The sequence below is a fragment of the Gorilla gorilla genome, chromosome 17, assembly GCF_029281585.2.
Source record: "Gorilla gorilla gorilla isolate KB3781 chromosome 17, NHGRI_mGorGor1-v2.1_pri, whole genome shotgun sequence".
NCBI lineage: Eukaryota > Metazoa > Chordata > Mammalia > Primates > Hominidae > Gorilla > Gorilla gorilla.
In genome coordinates, this window is record NC_073241.2 from 66,531,149 (window position 1) to 66,552,674 (window position 21,526).

The window sequence follows — 21,526 nt, forward strand, 5'->3', positions numbered from 1 at the left end:
GGCTGCCGCCACGTTGGGGTAATTTATTCAAATTGCGGGTCCGGGATGGAGGAGCAGATGTTTCAGAGCTGCTGGTGTCACTGAATGAGTTTCAGAGGAGGAGGGGTGGCGCCAGCATTCGCGGGGGCTTGGGGCGCCGCGCACCCTCCTTTGTCCCTCTTAGCGAATGTCTCCGCTCCACATTCCACAACACGGTGGAGACTCACCCAGTCTGCTGGAAGGGAAGAGGAAGGATCAGACTGTGGACAGCTAATTTAGGTCAGCAAGTGCCAGGATAGAAAACTAGGGTGTAGGACAGGCAGGCAGGTTCCTCTGTCTAGAGTGTAACAGCTCCCATCCCGGCCTCTGCTGGCCTCTGTACTCTGCTATCCCCTCCAGTTGAAATGCCGACTCCTACACAAAGTCACCCATGGTTTTCCTAGACCCACAGTGGGGTGGTGCTGGGAGTCAGATGGCCTGAGAATCAGATGGGCCTGGGCTCCTTCCTAAGTGCACCACCCACCAGCTGGTGACCCCAGCAAGTGAGCTCATGGGCCTCAGTGTCCTCACCTATACAATGGAGCAGTGATACCTAAGTCATGGTCTGGGGGAAAAAGAAACACATTGACCCACAGGAAGGCCTTGGCCCATTCCAGGGGGCTACTAAGGTAGGTTGGTGTCTGGTATTGAACCTGATGGCCCTCACTGATGGTCAACTTAGTGCTTTGATTCTACGTCTGTCCCTGTCTTCTAATTGTTTCCTTGGTTTTACCCTCAGCTCCAACCAACTGTAAACACCCTGAGGCCGAGAATCACGTTGGCCTGGGAATTGGAGGGGGTATGGGGCACCCACTCTGCTTACAGCTGAGTTGGTGCACTGGACAGAAGGACAGGACCCAGTGGGCTTCTGCCCTGATGGGGAAGAGGCATCAAAGCTCGCACAGGCCTTCCCTTAGACTCAGCGCAGCCCCCTGGGTTTTGAGTAAACCTGGGTCCTGGTGGGGGGCCAGGGCCTCAGGGTTGGGATGTGGCCACAGTTTCTAGGACAGAGACTGTCAGGCAGTCCCTGAGGACTGACTGTCGAGCCCCGGGGCAGAGAGACTTCTGTAGATGGAAGCCCTCCTGCCAGATCTGCCTTCGGGCAAAGCAGAGGCGCCCTGTGAAGTCGTCTTGGACTCTGTCACTCCCCTCCTGGCGTGTCTAATGCTAGGGCCGGGGGCACTGCTTTGCTGATGTCTTCATGCCTGTGAGTGACTCCACCTGGCTCGTGGGTGACTTGCTGTGGATGTGTTGATTTTTACCTCTTACCTCTGCCCCAGGACAGGGGACACAGAATGGGCCCAACAAATTCAGAGTGCTTTGACTCCCAACTTCAAATGTGTGAAAGGAGATTTTCTCCTCCTTTGTCTGCTTGGCAGAGCCGGGTGGCTGCTAACTGAGTGGCTTTGGGTGTGGCCCAGCCCAGTCAAGAGGTGCTCTGTGCTGCCCCTGCCGGGGGGTCCCAGCCTTGTGCTTGGACTCTGGCCAATCACTGACAAGAGCCCTTCAGTGGCCCCGATGGCAAGCCGTGGTGAACGGTGAGCGGATAAAAGGAAATGTCCCAGTTGGAGGCCGACACGTCTCTTCCCATGGGGCCCAGCGCTGATGGTGCCACCAAAACGTAAGGAGAGGAGAATGGGGAGGGCCCTCTGTCCCCAACACGGCTCTGACCTGAAATGACACCGCTACAGTGATACTCCGTCAGGGCGAGATTGCCGAAGCAAATTCTGCACTTGACAGGACAGCATTGCTGCATTTCTCAAATGCTGGGGCCCAGGGAGAGGGGAGAGGAGCCACGTTTGCCACCTCTGTGGTCTGGCCACTTTAGGCATGGGGGCAGGTGGGAGTGCTGCTTGTCAGAAGCCTTGCGTGAGACAGAGGGGGCCACCAAGTCTTCCCCAGGAGCGGTGAGGGAAGGTAGGTGGCTGTGATGGCAGAAGGGGGCTTGTACTCCACTCCCAGCCTGGTTGTCCCCCAGGGTGCTCCCGGCCCACCTGGCTGTGAGGGTCAGTGGCAGCCGCCTGCCCTGTGCCTCTGCTCTGGGCAAATTGGACCTGCTCATAGCTCAGGGTTCATTTCAAATGAAGGAGAAATCGCAGCCCCACGCTCGTGGGGCAATCAGCGCGCTCTGTGATGAATGGAGCCTGTGTCACTCAGCGAAAATGAATATTTCTTTGTGATAATGGCCAGATGGTAGCAACTCTCCGATCCAAATTAAAACATGCATGATAAATGCCAGGAAAACAGAGGAAGACAAAACCCCAACCTGGAGTGAATTCTCTCTATAAATCTTCCCCCCGTCCCCTGCTCCCCCACCACCACAGCGGCCCTGCTAATAGCCATTAAATTATTAAGATGTGCCACAAGGAGAATGCCAATGTCAGTGGCATCGGCCCCACTGCCCACCCCATGCCTGTGGGCTGGGGGGTGGGGAGATGACAGAGGGGGCTGCTTTTAGACCAGCAGAGAGCCTGAAGGCAGGGAGGACGTCTGTGTAGAGATGGGCCTCATGGTACAAGCACAAGGAGGCTGTGGGGCCTGGTGGCCAGCCAGGCTCTGTGGAAGGCCAGACCTGGCTGCCCTCAAGGAGGGCACAGTCTCTGTGAGAGACAGGAGTTAACTGACATAACGGCTCAGACAGAGGGCAGGGAAAGGGTTCGGAGCTGGGAAGGCCAGTGGGGACCCGCTGGACAAAGCATTGCAGTGGGGTGTGCCGTGACGAAAGCTCTGACCAACAACGTGGAGCTGGGCAGGCGGGAAGGGTCAGAGATGACTTTCTGAGGATAGACATGCGCCTGAAAGTATGCATGTTCCTGGAGGTCTGGAGGCAGCAGGTCCTGGGCAGGGCAGGGATGGCTTTGGGGCATACATTTCATAGCAATGACGGGCTCCTGAACCTACAGTCTAATTCTCCTGCCCCCTGCCCAACCCCTCATGACTGGAGGCTGCATTGGTCTCTGGTTGGTCCCTCTAATTCCCTTTCCAGTGATCCCTGCAGGTGACCTGTCTTCCTAAGTCCAGCTTCTGTCAATCACCAACTCCCTCTCTGGTATCGAAGACTCCCCATCATCTTCTGGAACTGCCTCCCCACCCCAAACTCCTTTGCCTGGCATTCCCTGAAACCTCTTCTCTGGCCAACTGGTTTCCTCCTTTTGCCCTGGGCAGGCTTTAAGCCATGGCTTCTGCATTCCTGGTCTCAGCAGCTTTTCAGCCTGGAACCCCCTCCAGCAGACACTGTCCTCCAGAGACCCTTCCCTGACTGCTCCAGCGGGCACAGGCCACCCCTCTGCCATGCAGGATGTGCTGTCTCCTCTACTCATTGGATGCTCAGCATGCTGCCGGCTGATCTCCCTGCCCCCAGACTGTAAGCTTCTCTAGGGCCCAGAGCACAGAAGAGGCTTGAAGACATCTCCTCCATGTATCTGTCTGTCATCGCCCATCAGCTCTCCAGGAGCAAGGACTGTCCCTCGAAGTTTAAAGTTATTTGCAACTGGCCATTTATGTGCAGGCCTCAAGCCTCCTAAGACATCTAGGCCAGTCACCCAGTGCCAGGATTTGGTGTCTAGGACGTTGGGATCATGGATTTTCCCCTGATAAGGGTCCCGGCTGACCTCTAGATTTCTGCAAAGCCTTCGTCATTGCCAGGCCCTAGACAGACAAGGCCATGCCTGGTCAGGTTGGTTCTCAACCTGGGCGTACATGGAGTTTCTCTACCTGCTCCTCCCAGCTGACCCTCCACACTCAGATAGCACAGACAGGCTCATCCTGCTGCTGGCTGGGCTTGCACCTGGGCAGGTTCAGCTTCAGACCCTCTTTGAGGACACCTGGCTGGGCTTTGACCTGGGCAGGTCCAGCCTCAGACCCTCTCTGAGGACCCCTACTACCCACCCATGCCAAAGGGTATGTGGGATGGGGGCATGAGAAGCTAAAGAACCCAGCCTGAAGACTGAGGCAGGACCCATCCACATCCTTAATGGATCTGATGGTTGGTATTGATGCTGGAAGAACTTCCTCTAGGTGTCAGCACCCCAGCACAGATCCGAGGGAGGACAGCAAGGCTTGGAAGACTGCCCAGAAAGACAGAGGTGCAAAGGCTGATTACTAGCCATGTGGTGTTGAGGAAGTCACCTCTCTTCTCCAAGCTCTCATTTTCCCCTCCATAAAATGGGAGTGCTCCTCACCCAATTGTGCAGGGCTGCTGTAAGGCTCAAGGCACTCTTATTGGAGGCTCTGAGGTGACTTAATGAGAGGATTGAGGCCCCACTGGCTCTATTTACCTTCCTTCCAGAGCCCTAGCAGCTGCTGCTACAGGCAGTAATTGGTCCCCATGTGCCTTGTCCTGGGCTGGGTAGGGAAAAAGCAGATCCCGCTAACGGAGGCAGGGCATGACCAGGAAGACTGGATGGGAGAACGAACTAGAGAAACAAGACTCCAGGATGGGCCTGGTAAGCTTGGGCTGGAGGATGAGAAGAGACGACGTCCCCCAAATGCAGATACTATGCGTGTGTGCATGAGCAGAGGTGTGCGCGCCCTGGGATGTCAGCAGCAGTGAGATTCATGGTTTACCAAATCTGGGTCTTTCTATTCCAGAAAGTGGACCCTGCTCTTCAGCCAAACCAATTCTTCATTACTTTGAAATATCTAGGATGCCACATTTTTGCCTTGCTTGTCTCTGTTTTCATGCCTTTGCCTGTGACACAGTCCAGATTTGTCCTCTCAGTAGACTTGTCATTCCCATAATCACCACCCCCAGGAAGCCTTCCTTATCCCATTCCATTCTGGCAATTCACATGCTCAATATAGCTGTGGCCCCAGGCAGTATGATTTCTATTTGCACTTGTCAATCAAACCTTGCCAGAGGTCATCACCCCTGCCACCTCCTCTCTTTTCCCATGGACTGGACTATAAAAATAAAATGACAACTTCAACAGCTGTCATCAAGGAAGATTCCACAGTTCACCAACTATGTTTCTCCCGTGGCAGCTCCGAGGGGGTGTCACCATTCACTTTGCAATAGGAGGATGCAGCTCTCGGGGCAAGACAGCACTGTGAGAAGGGGATGGAATTGGGACCAGAGGGCTTGGCGGGCAGTGAAGCCCAGCCAGGTCCCTGCTCCCCGCCTGCTCTCGCTCCCTCCCTCTATCCGGTTCAGCAGGCCTAGACGACTGCTTCCAAAACTCCATTTCTATCACATAACTCCCCTGCCCAAAAGCTTTAGATGGCTTCCCTTTACCTAAAAGTATCCATTTAAAGCAGCTTCTGGAAATCATTGCTCCCCCCCAAAGTAGGCCCCCCATTCTGGCCTCTTGGGGTCTTCCAAGCCTGCCTTAGTTCAGATTATTTTCCCACTCGGGAAGCTCTGCTCTTTGAGCTCTTCCGTGCTCAGATCCTCCTCCCCACTGAAGGCCAGGCAGGTGCTACCACTTCTGATCTCTCTGGTTCATGCCGTCTCATCTCTCTTCCTGTCCCTCCCCCAGATCACCTGTCCCTGCACACCCTGCCATTCCCGTGTTTTATCAGGCTGTTCCCAGTGCAGTGTGCCGGGGCCAGGGGGACGCTGGATACATCACCTTCAGGGCTCACTCAGTGCTCACTTGGTACACCAGGGCTCACTCTGTGCTGTGTGGAGGACACCACCTAGCCCTGGGAGGATTGCCTGGGAACTTTCTCTCCTCTCGCCCATCTCCCAAGGAAGTGGGGGTCTCCCTCCTCCACGCTCACATAGTGGCCGGGCCAGACGGTAGTGACATGGGAGTGGCGATGGGATGGGACACGAGAAGGCCGTGGTGCCTTCTCTCTGTCATTCCCATTCCTGGGCACACAGGCATGAGGCAGCTTTTAAATATCATCCAGAAGCCCATTTGCTATGATTAATATCCCATTTCCCCTGAAACAATCCTTTGCTAAATTAGCCGGGGCCACAGGGAATTTGTCGAGGAGCTGCGAGTCTCAACTTAACTTTCCAAATGGATTAAAAAAACTTCAAAAACAAAATGCAGATCAATCAACACCCCCTCCCGCAGCTGAAAATCTAAAGTCCATTTAAATTCAGCAGGTTTGCAGTTAATTATATTTTCGCACCTATGGCAGGAGTTACAGATGTATTTATAATGTGTGCCTGCTCCGCTGGTGCCTCTGCAGGGCCCCCTCTGGGGACTCTTCCCCACCAGCCACTTCCTTCCCCAACCACGAAGACCAATTCTTCACGCAGCTGCTGTTTGGGTCCAGTTGTGTAAATAGAAGAGGCTTCCTGGCTTTTAAAAACTTATTTTTACAAAGGGGCTTAAGAAAGAAAGGAGACAAAGATTCTCTTAAATTTTAAGTCAGAAGGGCTGGCCTGGTGGCTCACACCTGTAATCCCAGCACTTTGGGAGGCTGAGGCGGGTGGATCACGAGGTCACGAGTTCGAGATCAGCCTGGCCAAGATGGTGAAACCCCGTCTCTACTAAAAATACAAAAAATTAGCAGGGCATGGTGGCACGCGCCTGTAATCCCAGCTACTCAGAAGGCTGAGGCAGGAGAATTGCTTGAACCCGGGAGGCGGAGGTTGCAGTGAGCCAGGATCATGCCACTGCACTCCAGCCTGGGCGACAGAACCAGACTCCGTCTCAAAAAAAAAAAAAAAAAATTAAGTCAGAAGGAACAGGGATCGGCCGGGCGCGGTGGCTTACGCCTATAATCCCAGCACTTTGGGAGGCCGAGGAAGGAGGATCATGAGGTCAGGAGATCGAGACCATCCTGGCTAACATGGTGAAACCCCATCTCTACTAAAAATACAAAAAATTAGCCAGGCATGGTGGCGGGCGCCTGTAGTCCCAGCTACTCGGGAGGCTGAGGCAGGAGAATGGCATGAACCTGGGAGGCGGAGCTTGCAGTGAGCCCATATCACGCCACTGCACTCCAGCCTGGGCTACAGAGCGAGACTCCGTTTCAAAAAAAAAAAAAAAAAAAAAAAAAAGAAGGAACAGGGATCATTGAGAATAAAACCCCAGGGCAGAGAAATGCTGCACTGTGATCTAGGGACCCTAATGGCTGGAAATGCTAAAGCAAAAATGGCAGGGAGTGTGGTCAGATAGGTGACAGAACTTCCTGACCATCAAGGAAGCCATACCCTGGGCGAGCAGCTGGACCTGGCCAGTTGCTAATCTGGCCAGTTGCTAATCCTTCAGCCCTTCCTAAACCTGCAAACCACCTGCACAGCGCCTGTCTGAGCACCACAGACTGCCCGGCCATGCTGTCTTATGTCTCACAGAAACCTCTTGTGTTGTAATGTCATTTCTTAAACATCAGCCCCCAATAAACCTGGGATTCAAGTATACAAAAGATCTGTCAGGACATACGCTTGGCACTGGTTGGTGTTCAAGGGAAAACATGCCCACCTATAGCTTGAGAAACTCAGGTAGGGGATAGGACAGGACAGGCAGGCAAAGCAGGAGCCCAAGGCATGGAGAGGAGACTGGAAGAGGCTGTGGAGTTGTTTTACTTCTTAAAAATGTTTTAAAATGGAAGCTGGGTGAGAGGCAGACTCATAGGGTGGGGGTAGGGTAGACACAAGGGCTCCTGCCCACCCCCCAGGCCTAGGAGGTGCTGTGTCCTGGCCAACTGGGCAGGTAACTATTCCCCAATCCAAACTCCCCTTGGTTTCCTGTGATGCCTCCCCAGGACCCTTGGCCAGGGACATGGCTGTGGAAGGGCTATGGTGATTAGCTGTGGGCGTCCAGGTCTGGAGCAGGGTCTGGAACAAGGATATGTAGCCCCCAAAACACATATACAGGGGCCACAAGTGGAGCCCACACACAGCCCACCTTTCAGAGGCCTCTGTGGGACAGAAAGTGTGGAGGCAGGTGGGCAGGTGAGGGTGGGTGTCTCTGGCTCTGAGGGGCAGACTCCTTCTCCTTCAGTCACTGGACGCCTTCTCTCTGAGACTGCACCCTCCATGCTGGGGTGGGGTTAGCTCTGCTCATCCCAGGGTCTCCCAGGCAGAGTCCAAACCAACACCAAATCAATGGGTAAGGACATGCTGGACCTGGGAGGAGGCTCTTAGTTTCTTATGGACTCAGTGTAATTTCAGATTAATTTTCAACGTGCTGTGGTCCCAGCCCTCTGGATGTTTCTCTGCAGCCCCTCCTGCCTGGGCCGAGGGCTTCCTCAGCAGAGCTCTGAGAAGTTTCTGTGCACCCAGACGCTTTTGTCCAGTGAGTCACTCGCTGGCTCCTAAGATTGGAAAATTGACACTTCTGTATATTGAATTTTTGTAAAGCGGGGCCAGCTTGCACATCCAGTTCATCTGCACACTCGCTAAACTGCCTTCCTAGTGTGGGAGAGAATAGCTAGAAGATTCTGGAAGGGAGAAACCCAGTACCAAAAGTCAGCAGTTGTGGCTAGGGGTCTCCCCAGCCATGCCCCAGAGCCTGTCCCACCGCAGCCACTGGACGCTGCCCCCACCCAGGCCCGCACTCCACAGCTGGTGGGGCCCTTGAAGCCCTTGCAGACAACACGTTGTCTGTGTCTGTTTAGAAATAAAATAATGCTCGGAGGAGTAATGAGGAATTTAATAGGATTTTAAAAGCCGCAGGAACCGATAGGGCTACAGATGGTGGAGGGGGCGGGAGGATGCAATCCACCACGGGTTTATGGTGGGGAACATGGCCTCAGGGAGGGCCTGGGAGCCCAGTCACTCACATTGTATCCAACCTCATTAGCTGGCCCAGCGGGACTCCGCTGCCACATCAGTGCTGGCATGGTGAGAGGGGACGCCCTGAAGACCCTGTGCAGTATGCTGGGAGCAACTAAAGGCTGCAGGAACGCTGGACACTTGGCCAGCAGCTGTCTCAGGGATGCCTCCCAGGCCGTCACACCTGACCCCAACCCTCTCATGCCTTCCTCACCCTGCCCAGGTACCACCAGAGACAGGCTGAGAGACAGGGACACAGAGACACAAGATGCAGGAGTGCAGGGAGGGAAGAAACACTGGCTTCCGGCCACACGGTGGCTCACGCCTATAATCCCAGCACTTTGGGAATCCGAGGCAGGTGGATCATTTGAGGTTAGGAGTTCAAGACCAGCCTGGCCAACATGGCGAAACTCCGTATCTACTAAAAATACACACACACAAAAATTTGCTGGGCATGGTGGCGGGCACCTGTAATCCCAGCTACTCTGGGGGCTGAGGCAGGAGGATCGCTTAAACCTGGGAGGTGGAGGTTGCAGTGAGCCTAGATCGCACCACTGCGCTCCAGCCTGGGTGACAGAGTGAGACTATCTCAAAAGAAAGAAAGACAGACAGAAAAAAGAAAGAAAGAAAAGGAAAGAAAGATACACGGGCATGGGCTCCCAGGTCTAGATACAGAGGCCAAGGGAGGAAGATGAGCAATTCTGCAGGACTTGGGGAGGGTAGGGGAACATAAAAGATGTTCATTCACCCTCTGAAATGTCCCAGGGGGTCTGCAGATAGCTTACTGCCACCACCCTGCCAGGGCCCCCTTCCTGGCTGGTGCCCCAGGCTGCTCCCCTTTCCGTCCTCCAGCCTCCCCTGCAGCTTGTTGGGGGAACAACAGGACATTCTCACGGCCAGCTCAGCCCTGCCTGCCTTCACCTGCCTACCTTGCTTCTCCTGGGTTCAGTTCTCAGCTGCCTGCTTTGCTGATCTGCCCTGGGCCTGATAGAAGCCCCTGAAGGAAAATAGGCTCCCATTGACCAGGGAGAGACTCGGGAGCCTCTCAGTGGTGGGACCTCCAGCCCGGGCCTCACTTGCCACAGCCAGAAGTGTGTTGTCGGCCGGTGGTTTCATCTGGCAGCTTCTCTATGCAATCGGGCCCGATTCTGCTGTGCAGGTGGCCACCTGTGTGTGTCTGTGTGTCGTGTGCTTTTCAGTTCTGGGTTCCTGGAGAGGGTGGCAGACCCTGGAAGGTGGTTTTCTTTCTTGCTGTGTTCCCTCTGCATGGACTCCCCAGTGCTAGACCCGCTCCCTCCCAAGCCTGTGCCTTGGGAGACAAGAGTTGGGCCTGTTATCCCCAAGGCCCTGCTGAACAGAGCTTCCACTTGGTTCTCATGTGGCCACTGGGTAGAAAGAGACAAAGGGAGCCCACAGGACAGACAGAGACAGAGGCAGACACAGGCCCAGAAACACAGACAAGATGAGCACGGGCAGGTGGCAGCCCCTAGGGAGTCCTCAAGTCCCCTCTTTCCCAGGACTCTCCTCCCAACTCTTCATGGTTTCTAACTTCTCCCCAGCCAGCCACCTTGCTGGCTTTTCTGTCATTTCGTGTTGATGAGATAAAACCTGGTGGCCCCAGTCTGTGCCCCACCCCAGCCAGCATCATCAAAGACCGTCCCCACCTCCTAGCAGTAACCATCACACTGGGGTTTAGCCAAAGTGGGCCTTGTCTGCTCTGTGTCTGGAGGACCCCAGGGTGCTGTCACACAGTTTTCCCATGGAGCACCCCCCAGTGTGCTATGCACTCATGGTCACTGACAGAGGCACTGCAGACACACGCCCAGTTCCGCACACGCACCCAGGGAGGCGGGAAAGAAACATCCTCCCCAGGGACACAGGGAGATAGCACGCATCTGCAGTCTGCTATACCTGACCCAGGTATCAGCCACTCGTCCCCTCCTTCAGGGCCCCTGTCTGGCTGCTGATCCTCTTCGGCCCACTGAGCGGGGTACGCACACACCTCCGTTCAGCCCAGGAGCTTTCCAAGCAAGCTGGCTGCCTGAGGCCATGGTAGTCAGAGCCTCTACCTCCTCATCTCTGACTCCCTGAAAGGAGGCCCTACAACCTGGCTGCAGGAGGTACCTTGGTGGGGGGACTGTCCTGTCACCTGGACTGAGACCTGGGAGGAGAGGAAGTGGTCAGGGCTGCAAGGCAGCTTCCTAGGGACACCCATGGAGACTCCATTTAGAAGCTGAGCATGAGCCAGCTTTGGGGTCTTGGGGTGGGGCGTGTCTGCCTGCCAGGAGGCATAGGACACTGCAGTGCATGCCCTAGGGAGGTATCATCACCTCTGAGGGGGCCAGCTGCCATGTTCAGGGCAGGCAGGGAGGGGCCTGCTCTCCACCTGGCTCTGTCCCCAGCCAGCATCACTGGTTAATGAATTGGTTTGCTTATACTGGGGATAAATCTGAGTTTAAATACAACTTGCTCCAGTGTGCTTTTGGGGATAACTGGATCCCCCATGCAGACAGATGACTCCTGGGGAGGCTCTTCTTTGGCCTTCCTTCCCTACTTAATTGGAACCCCAGATCCTGGTGGTGGTAGCAGGGGCCCTCTCTCTTCTCTTCCTGCCCAGGGACATTCCAGCCCTCTCTCTGTCTGTGATCTCTTACCCAGGATCAGTGCTCCTGCTTCCAATGGTGACAAGCCCAACCCCTTGGCCTTGTGTTCGAGGCCCCATTTTAACTTTGTGTCCTCACTGTATCCCAGCTCTCCACCTCTTGATCTAATTCCTAATTCCCACCTCCTCCAGGAAGCCCTTCCTGCTTGCTCCAGGCCACAGTGAATTCTCTCTTCTCTGACCCACTCCTACCCTGGTCTTTCATGTCTCATGAGTAGGTCTGGGAGCTCCTTATCCAGCCTAGCCCTGCTTCCCTCACCTGGAACCCTGCTCCTCTCACTTCAGCCACCTTGAGAATGGGCCTAAAGGTGAGACAAATGTCTGTGGTGCCTTCCCACTGCCCCTAGGCCACCCAGAGTCCGAGAAGCCCTCCTGGGAGTGAGAGGAATATAGGTAATCTGGGTTCTGGTGGCTGACAGGTAGGAGTTGGAATTTTGGTTCTGCCACTTTCTGTCTGTGTGCCCTGGAACAAGTTATCTAGCCTCTCTGTGCCTTGGTTTGTGCCTTTAAGTGGGGCCAAGAACATCCATACCTTGAGGTTGCTGTATAAATTAAACATATTTCCGGCCGGGCACGGCGGCTTATGCCTATAATCCCAGCACTTTGGGAGGCTAAGGCAGAAGGATCACCTGAGGTCAGGAGTTCGAGACCAGCCTGGTCAACATGGTAAAACCCCATCTCTACTAATAATACAAAAATTAGCTAGGCGTGGTGGCGCATACTTGTAATCCCAGCTACTCCGGAGGCTGAGGCAGGAGAATCACTTAAACCCGGGAGGCAGAGTTTGCAGTGAGCCAAGATCGTGCTATTGCACTCCAGCCTGGGCAACAAAAGCAAAGTTTCATCTCAAAAACAAAACAAAACCATATTTCCATAAAATCTCTAACACTCAGTCAGTGTTCTGTAAATAACAGCTTTGTGGATAATGACTCCTGAGACCCCCAGGTAAGGAGATGGAGGCCCAGAGAAGGTGGTGTGCCTGAGCTGGAGCTCATTCCGGATAAGAACCTTCCACAAAAACAAGAACTGCATCCTATACTCTTCCTGGACTCTTCCTGGTGCTTGCTCTAGCCAAGCACTCAGCCAGCTCCACTTCCCTCTGTACCTGTATCTCCACTCCAACCCCTCCGGAGGCAAGGCTGGCACTGCCCTCACACCAAAGAAAAAAGAGCTCCCTGAACTGCTCCTGATAGGACAGTGGCCTGTCAGCCTCAGCCAGCAATCCATGCGTGTCAGAGACAGGAGCCCTGAAAGTTACAAAGCCTCTCCTGTGCACACAGACCTGCCAACTCTCCGCCATGCCCATCCCTAGACACCCCCACACCTCATGTGTGTGGGTGGATGTGACCGGGAATGTGTCTAGAGGCCTGAGATGGGGGATGAGAAGGTGGAACCACGATATGGCCATGCAGTGGGCTGCAGCCTGCTCTGTGCTGGGCGAGGTGGAGAGAAGCCTTCCTCCTGCCCCCTGGCCAAAGGCCCCGCATGTTCCCCAAATCCTAAGCAGATAAGACATCTTTCTGTGCTGCTTATGAGCATTCAAGTGTGCCTGGAGGGCAGCTGTGGATGGGTGTCCTGTGTCCTCTGGGTTTCGGGGACTCGTAACCTGGCTCACTGCTGAGCCAGGGCTGGGGCTGACCCTCCCCCTCCTTCTGCGGCCACTGCTGGCTTCTGCTCCCCTTGCACCACTGTGCCCCAGTCTTCCCTCACCCACTATCTTCAAGGCCTCGCTCCCCCTCCTCCTCCTGCCGCTTATCCCCTCACCTCTCTACTTTTCTCACCTCCTTCCCTTCTCTCCTCTCCTCCTGCCCGCTGCCGCTGCCATCATGCCACTTCCTCCAGCCCTCTCCCATTCCTTCTCTCCATTCCCCTCTCCTGTTGCCTATTTCTTTAATCTTTTAAAATGTTCACTTCTCCTCCCTTCTCCTTCTCCCCAGAAGTATTTAATGGCTATTAAATTATTTTAAACTAACTTTCTTTTAAAAAAAACCACACAGCTTGGTGATAGTGCTGACTCAGGGCCATCTCACTGTTTAATATTGAATATGCAATTAATAGAAAGATGTTTAGGTTTGGCTTTCCCCCCACCTCCCCCCCCCCCCACTTTCTACTGCAAGAAGAATAAAAGAGCTGATTAATCTGGTTTGGGGCGAGTGTCAGCCACAGGAGATATATGGGAGAAAGCCGATGAGGTTAGCATCTTGGAGTCAGAGAGCTATTGCCTCTGAGGCAAGTTCAGGGAGAGAAACGTTTGAGTTAGAGCCCAGCACGGCCTTGCTGGGCAGAGGGGATTCCAGACATCCCTCTCCAGTGCTGGAGAAAATGGCCTGGACTCTGACCTGCCTGCTCCACATCAGATGGCACCTCCTTGTGGCCCTCAGAGGCCTGGGTCGGTGGCCCTTGCTCATGCCATTCCCCCTTCTCAAGCTGTGGGATCTCCCACCTTCGAGACCAGAAGTGCCACCTCCCCTGAGGCCTCTGGCTGCCCCCGCCTGGGGGATCTCCTCTCCGGAACTGCTGCTGGCACCTACTATCCCAGCTTTCCTGCCCATCCATGAGAGCTTCCGTGTGCCACTGCCTCCTGGCCGGGCCGTGTGAACTGGGGGCTGCAGGTGAGTCACTGTGTGCCTGGGTGACGGTCTCCAGGAGACACCCCTCGCACTGCTGTGGGCCTCATGTGCCCTGGACGAGGCTGAGTGAGGATGGCACTCCTCTCACTGCCAAGGAAGGGACAGGAGCAGGCAGCACAAACCACATGGGCTTCGCTCACGTGGGCCCCTCACGCCTGAAGCATCTCTAACCCTCAACCAACTGGACCTTGACTACCGGGGTCCTTAGGACCGGAGCACTCCATTGGTGTGAGGAGGTGCGTCTGTGCCCTGGGGCATGGGATCCCTTCAGGCAGCCCCAAGACATCAGCCCAAGCCCTAGTGGGTAGGATCTGAGGTCCGGGTTGGGAGGGGGCCTGAGTCCTAGAGGCCTTGTGCCTAAGTCAGTGCCCTGCTGGGGCCAGAGGGCAGAGGCCTGACTGAGGGGATGAAGGAGTGTTCTGAGCAGGCACAGGCCCCAAGGATGAACAGATCACCAGCGGCCACACCACAGCACCCTCCAGGACAACTGGCTCTCCAAATTTGCAAGTAGCTTTCACCTGCTCGACATTTTGCCCTTGATTTCCCGGTAAACTTTCTGAGGAAATGAGGGGGAGAGAAATTCCTCGGTTCCTGGCTGATCTAAAGAGCAGGGAGAAACCCAGAGCACTGGGCCTGGGCCTGGGCCAGGGGAGGGTGGTGAACAGGGACATTTGGGCCAGAGCCCAGGGTGTGGCAGGGTTGGCAGAAGCCAAGAGCTCCTGGCCGGGAGGTGGAGGGCAGCTGCGACTGGCTGTCCCATCTTACTACCTGGGCCCTCATGCTGGACACCCCAGCCCTGGCGGGGGGAAGGGTAGGCTGGGGCCACCTTGGAGGCTGTACCTAATGTCACCTTCTCAGGGCAACAAAAAGCCCCAACTCCGGCTGGGCGCGGTGGCTCACGCCTGTAATCCCAGCACTTTGGGAGGCCGAGGCGGGCAGATCACAAGGTCTGGAGATTGAGACCATCCTGGCTAACACAGTGAAACCCCATCTCTACTAAAAATACAAAAATTAGCTGGGCGTGGCAGCATGCGCCTGTAGTCCCAGCTGCTGAGGAGGCTGAGGCAGGAGAATGGCGTGAACCCGGGAGGCGGAGCTTGCAGTGAGCTGAGATCACGCCACTGCACTCCAGCCTGGGCGACACAGTGAGACTCCATCTCAAAAAAAAAAAAAAAAAAAAAAAGGCCCCAACTCCTTATGCTCCCCTTGGTGGCCTCATGGGTGTTCTCAATTTTTCTAAACCCTTTCCGGGCTGCTCCTGTCTCTGGCGGAAGAGCAGCCAAGGTCTCTCCCATTGTGGGAGGAGGCTGGAGGTAGGGAGCCACCGCCCGTCTGTCCTCTGGGAGTGTCTCACTTCTGTATGGCTGTTTGGCTCACTGCCTGGCTGTGCCTCTGTGGGAACTTGGGCTGGGGCCCCTAGCTGGTGGAGAGGACAGAGTCTTTACTCGGGGGTCCTTCACCTGCTTGGAGCCTCCGTTTGGCCCCCTTCCCCGGGGAAGTGGCTGAGAGCTCAGTTCAGAGCAACGTCTGGGCAGGGCCCAGGGGGGATGAGGCTCAGTGTGAGTGCCGGGGACTAGTGATCAAGAAGGACAATGCCCTTCTCCCAAGGAGGTGGGCCAGGAAGAGGGCACCTGGCAGGGGCCTGCACATTCTTCTACCCTATGGGGCTGGGGAGTCTGTTTCTCTCCCACAGGTGAGGTGTGATGGGCTCTGTATCACTGGGGCAGTTTGTTGCAGGAGGAGCTGGTGCCCAGGTAGGGGAGGCCTGATCTTAGATGCTGGATGTATTTTCTTTGCCATGTTCTTGCCTTTCATTTTCTTTTAATGTCAGAGTATGTTTGAATCTCATCTGGGGGAGCCTAGGGCCAGGGCTGTGCCTAGGGTGGGCCCTGGTTACCCCTGTGGCTGGGATGGGTGGGGGCAGTACAGACACACAGGCACTGTGCCAAGAGGATGCTGTCACTTGGTGACGGAGCTGCCCCTGGCTGGCCATCTGCCTGACCCTTCCAGCGGTGAGCCTCAAGGTGCTGCATTCCCTTACTCAGGCTCTCCACGGCCAGTCTCCAGTGGGCTCCACATTCTGGGACAAGCGTCTGTGGAGTGAGGCTGTGTCCTTCCCCTCTGTCCCTTTCCAGACACCTGTCTGACTGCCTGCCTCTATCTCCAGGATCTCTGCCTCAGTGCTGGCCTTGAGTGCCCACACTCCCATGGACCACTCAGATTTGCCTCCTGTGGCCTGAATCCTCCTACAGCACAGCTGCGACCACTTCTTATCTCCCATCTAACTGCACAAGCCCCATCACAGTGGGGTTTTCCTTGTCCACACCGAGGTGGGCACACCCTTTTGGGTGTTTTAACGGAGGGGAGAAGAATATCCTGGGACATGGCACTTGTTTACTCAGAGAGGCATAAACCCCACCATCTGGAAGACCCCAAACACCCCCCTTCCCTCCTGTCTCTCTCCACACCAGTCACCCAGAGCTCCAAAGCTCTGTCCCCAACCCTCAGCCACGAGATCCCCAGAGGGGCAAGAGGAGGAGGCGGGGAGTCGCTGCATCACATTGCTGCATCGGGAAAAGGAGGGAGGAGTGAGAGGGGGAGGGGGAGGGGCAGAGACAAGTGGGCCCTCACGTGAAGGGGGCTGGCGCAGGCAGCTACTACCTCCTCGGCTCTCGCTGTCCGCAGGCTTCACCTGGATCGGCCGGTTCATCTGCAACAGAGCAGAGGGGGACAGCATTATAGCAGGCCTGCGGGTGAGGGGACAGACACCCAGCACTCAGGTGCACAGGTGAATGCGAGTATACAGACTGCACCCACAGACACGCGCTCCCACAACATGCTGCTGCAAGCACACACACCTTCACCAAAGTGCTGCCCGTCTCCCCTCGACGGCACGGCCCCATGGCCCCATTCTTTCAGGGGGGTGTCTCTGGACAGGAGACCTTGAGATGCCTCCTCCTCCTACTCCGAGCAGCAGCTCCTACTAGCCTTTGATATCAGAATCTGAGGTTGACAGAAATGCTGGCCTGTCCCTCTGTGTCACACAGGCCTTTGTGTCCCCAAAGCACACCCTTGGCTCAGCCCTGGTTCACTCAAACATCTGCCTTTATGGAAATGAGCTGGTCACTGGCTGCAGATGGACCCCACCCAGGCCAGGGCATCCAGCTTGATTCCAGCCCGTACCAGCTCGCAGAAGTGGCCTATGGGTCAGGCGTGGCCAAGGCTCTGGGCCATCCAGCTCCATGGTTAAAGCAGAGCCCAGGGCTGGGGCTCCCTATTGCAGCCAGGGCCGTTCTCTCAGGGAGTGCGTGGAGTGGGCACAGCTACTTGTCCCCTGTGGTGTCTGGGTGCCAGGAGGACAGGAGAGCAATGCCTGACTCCCCTAGCCGCCGGCCTCTCTCTTCCCTCTCGGGATCTGTGTCAATGGCCCATTCAGGCCACTAGGGGTCTCTGGACTCCAAGCATCCCGGGCTTGGCTGCCTGGCTTCAAGGCTCACCGGGAGGCACCAGGGTGGGCTCTACAGCCCGGAGGTCTCAGAGTGGTTTAAGCAACAAACCTGAGGAGGATCACGCAAGTGGATTTTGACCTGATGTCTTCACCAGTGCTTCTGCCCTTACGCACCTCCCTGAGCCCTTCTTGCATCTGCATTTCTCTCACAAACTCAGACTCAGAGAGGTAGTGGGGCAGGTACAAACACCCCCATTTTAGAGATGGAGAGGCTGAGGCCAAGAGGCATTCAGGTGCTTCCCAAGGCCACCACGTGGCAGGACATGGCTGGGAAGTGGGGCCTGTGGGATGATTTCTGCATGTCTGTCCTGCGCTTTGAGACCTTCCGTTGCCAATTCCCTCCCGTACAGCGGCTGGACCAGCCAGTCACAAGCTTCCTCCTACCTTCTGCTCTAGGACTCGAAGTGAGTTTTGGCTGCGTCAGGACAACTGGGTGGGGGAGTATGGGTGCCTGTGACTCAGCAAGGTGAGCACAAGGCCAGTGGAAGGGCAGAGCCGCGGCCGGGAAGGACAGAGATGGGAGGCAGGACGCAGCCGACAAGGAAGGAGGCACAGGTAGCCAGAGGCAGCAGGGGAGGATGCCAGGGCCAGCCCACCGAGAGGGGCCAGGGTGTCATTGTTCACCACCAGGTCCCCACTTGACATCCCTTATGGAGTTGAGGGGAAGCAAGGTGCTTTGTTCCCAAGCCCTGGCAGCAGAGAACTCTGCCATGTTACAGCAAATTCCAATCACAGGGAGAAGAAGGAGGAACATAATGAAGTTCCTGGGTTCCCTGTGAACCAGCTCCTTTCCAGTCTTTGAGGGAAAGATCCAGAAGGCCGCCCAGGCATCTGGCTATGGGAGAGGGGCTCCAGGAGGGAGCCAGGTTGCTCCTGGTTCCCTGTCCAGTACTGTTTGGGACTCAGCATCTCACCCTTTCCTAGGCTGCCGTGTCCTCCTGGAATGCCCTGCCCTCCTAGCCTTCCCTTCCCTGAAACCTGCAGCATTCTTCTCCCCCAAACAGGTCTTAAGGACCGACCTGGACCCAGTTCCAGCCCTGTTGCTCTCTTGGACAGATTTCTACAGCTTTTCTGCTTATGTAATTTTACAATTCTCTGAGGTGGGGATTATTATATCCATCTTTTCAATGAGAAGAACAAAGCTCTGAGGAGCGGCAGAGCTGGGATTCAGCCAGGATGAGTAGGCACATGAGTGCTACCAACACAACGGCCTTTGGCTTTGTCATATTTTATCTCAGTTGACCTCAGCTGCTCCAGGAGGAGAGGACCAAGGAGGAAGTAAGTGGGAAAAGTACCCATCCCATAAAGGGAGATTGAGGCCAGGTTCTTTGGGCCAGCAAATCAAGTATCTTTTCTGCCTGACCCCCACCCCACAAAATCTGGCCCCACCACCTCTTGTACCACTCCCACCACACATCCTGGCACCTTCCTCCCCCAAGTCCATTCCCTGGGCCTTCAAGCTCCCTGCTGTCCCTCCCAGCCTCCTCCTCTTGACAGTCTATTCATTCTTTGAGCCTAGTCCACTTGGCTTCTGTATGGACTGAAGTGTGTCCCGCCAAAATTCATACAGTGAAGCCCTAACCCCCATTGTGACTGTATTTGGAAATGGTACCTTTAAGGAGGTACTTAAGGTTGAATGGAGTTATAAGAGTAGGGCCCTCATCCCATATGATTGGTGTCCTCACAAGAAGAGGAAGAGACACCAGGGATGTGCACACAGAGAGAAGACCATAGGAGGACACAGCGAGAAGGCCGCCATCTTCAAGCCAGGAAGAGAGCCCTCACCAGAAACCAATCCTGTCCACACCTTGATCTTGGGCTTACAGCCTCCGGAGCTGTGAGAAATACATTTCCATTGTTTAAGCCACCTGGTCTGTGGTATTTTGCTATGACAGCTCTAGCCAACGAATAAGCCCCCTAGTTCATGAAGCCTCGTTGGTACCCCATTGGGAAGGGTACTACAAGGAGCTCCCTGTTTTCCATTAAAAAGGTACACTCAAGGCTGGAAATTGACTTGCAAGTGGAGGTGGTGCTTAAGCGACCCAGGCCTCCCCAAGGATCCATAACACCCCTGAGAAGAGGAACAGCTGCTATACTGATCTCATTGCTAGATCATCACAACTTCTCCTGTGATGTATGCAAATAGATTATCTCTAACTTCAGTCAAGGAAATGGAGTTTCAGATAGGTTAAGAAGTTAGCCTGAGGTCACAAAGGTTGTAAATGGTGATATCAAGATGAACCCAGGACTCCTGACATCTGCCTACTCATTTAAGAGATGCTGGGAACAGGTGGAATGGGCTTGGGATGGTCCAGGAAAGTTCCAAGCAGAGGCCAGGAGTGTGGGGGAGAGAGGAGAGCAGGGAGCCAGATGGGGAATTCAGGCTTCCTCTGCAAGGATGGGAGGAAGGCCTGGCTGAGAAGGGGCAGGCACAGGGGTGTGAACCAGAATCTGTTGGGCTTTGCCGCTCTGTCCCAACTGGGGAGTGAGGCCATTCCTGAGGCAGGAGACTCCATTCCTAGGGCCAGAGCATGCTAGGCAGACCCCACATCCCTAGGGGCCTCATCCTGTGTGGGAGGAAGGCTGGGACCACTGGAGGAGACTCCTTTCCTGGCACCTTGTTTCTGTGTTTTACAGCCAGTCTTCTCTAGTCGGGCCTGAGAGTAGCTGGGGTGAGTCCTGCAGATTGGCGTGGCCAGGATAGAGCTATTTCTGAAATGACGGGTCCCATTTTCCATGGTAAATTAAACTGGGCAAATGAAATCTCCCTGTGTCTGGAGGCTTCCACCCTAGAGGCCACGCCAGTCGCAGGCAGCCAGCCCACTGTCCTTGGCATCTGGGCACCTGTGATGCTTTGGCCTAACATCCCTGCTGCAGGAGCCCTCCCAACCAGACGGGCCCTGGATGGTGCAGGCAGACCTCCTCCATGGCGTGCTGTTGGGCTCACCCCTCACACACAGGCCCCTCTGCTTCCCTCCAGTTTTACTGTGGGCTTTCTGACAGCAGGGACATGGAGTCTCATCCAGCCTCCCAGCTGCCTTCAGCCATGGGCTAGGCACCTATGGGGTGCTCTAAACAGATTGGTAAAGGAGAACAGAATTGGTTCCCATGCAGCTATGGCTCCTGGGGTCATTTTCCATGTCCCATTATAATCTGATGGTGGTCAGCATCCAGACAGCCTTTGAGGGGCTTGTCAGAGAGGTGCCGGGCTAGATGGTGAGATAATATACGGCCCTGTGCTTTCTTAATTCTCAGCAGAAATAAAGTGTCAGTCTTGGTCGGGAAGATTTCTCAGCTGGAGCAGGCTCTGTAGAGGTGGCCCTGGCCTGAAGAGAAACCTTCCTCCCTCCCCTAGTCCTTGGCCAGCCTCACCCAGCCCTGACTCTGCCCTGAAGAGGGAGGAGGATGGAGCACATCTGTCCTGGGAGAGGAGGCCGGGCCAGGCTGCAGAGATCGGGAGAGAACAAGGCAGAGCATGACGACAGAGCGAGGGGAGAGGTGAAGAGAATGCCGGAGAGGGCGAGGGCAAGGGAGAGCAGAGGGGTCAGAGGAAGAGCCAGGAGAGGAGGGAAGAGCCAGGAGTGAGACCAGGAGGAAGACCAGAAGGCCAGTTGCCATCTCCTTGCCCTTCTTGTAACTTTGCCCCCTGGGACCCTGGCCATGGCCTCAGGACCCCTTCGGTGTTTTTCCTGCCCCCATCTCTGCTCCTCTGTCAGCTACTCCTCTCCACCAGTGCGCTGTCCTCCCCGGAGGGCCCTGTGGCTTGTGGCTGCTGGGAATCTGGGCTGGGGTGCAGGAGCCTTCCTTGCTGATTCTCTTTCAGAGATGTCCTCAGTGTCCCCATGGAGGCCCTGTGGCCTTCAGTTGGTGTCTTCCTCCAGGTGCCTGAAGGGGATTTGGTGAGCCAGGCCTGCCTTCCCTGGGTCAGGAACAGCTACCTGCAGCTTCCCTGGAGGCTCCTGGGGTCAGTCCTCCGGGGACATCACAAACCCTTGTGGACTGTGTTTCTACTTCCAGCCGGGCGCCCCTCTTGG

General features: G+C 55.5%; 1 protein-coding gene across 50 annotated transcripts in view; it reads right to left on the bottom strand.

The window, feature by feature from the left end:
• CELF4 (CUGBP Elav-like family member 4) overlaps window positions 1-21,526 on the bottom strand; it is a 321,758-nt gene that overhangs the window by 63,709 nt on the left and 236,523 nt on the right. For 26 of the 50 annotated variants that reach the window (XM_063699177.1, XM_063699163.1, XM_063699175.1 and 23 more), the window contains exon 3: window positions 16,616-16,694. In XM_063699177.1, the coding sequence (XP_063555247.1) occupies window positions 16,616-16,694 (79 nt within the window). The remainder of the gene's footprint in view (window positions 1-16,615; window positions 16,695-21,526) is intronic. The other 24 variants (XM_063699169.1, XM_055368109.2, XM_063699183.1 and 21 more) reach the window with 1 other exon arrangement.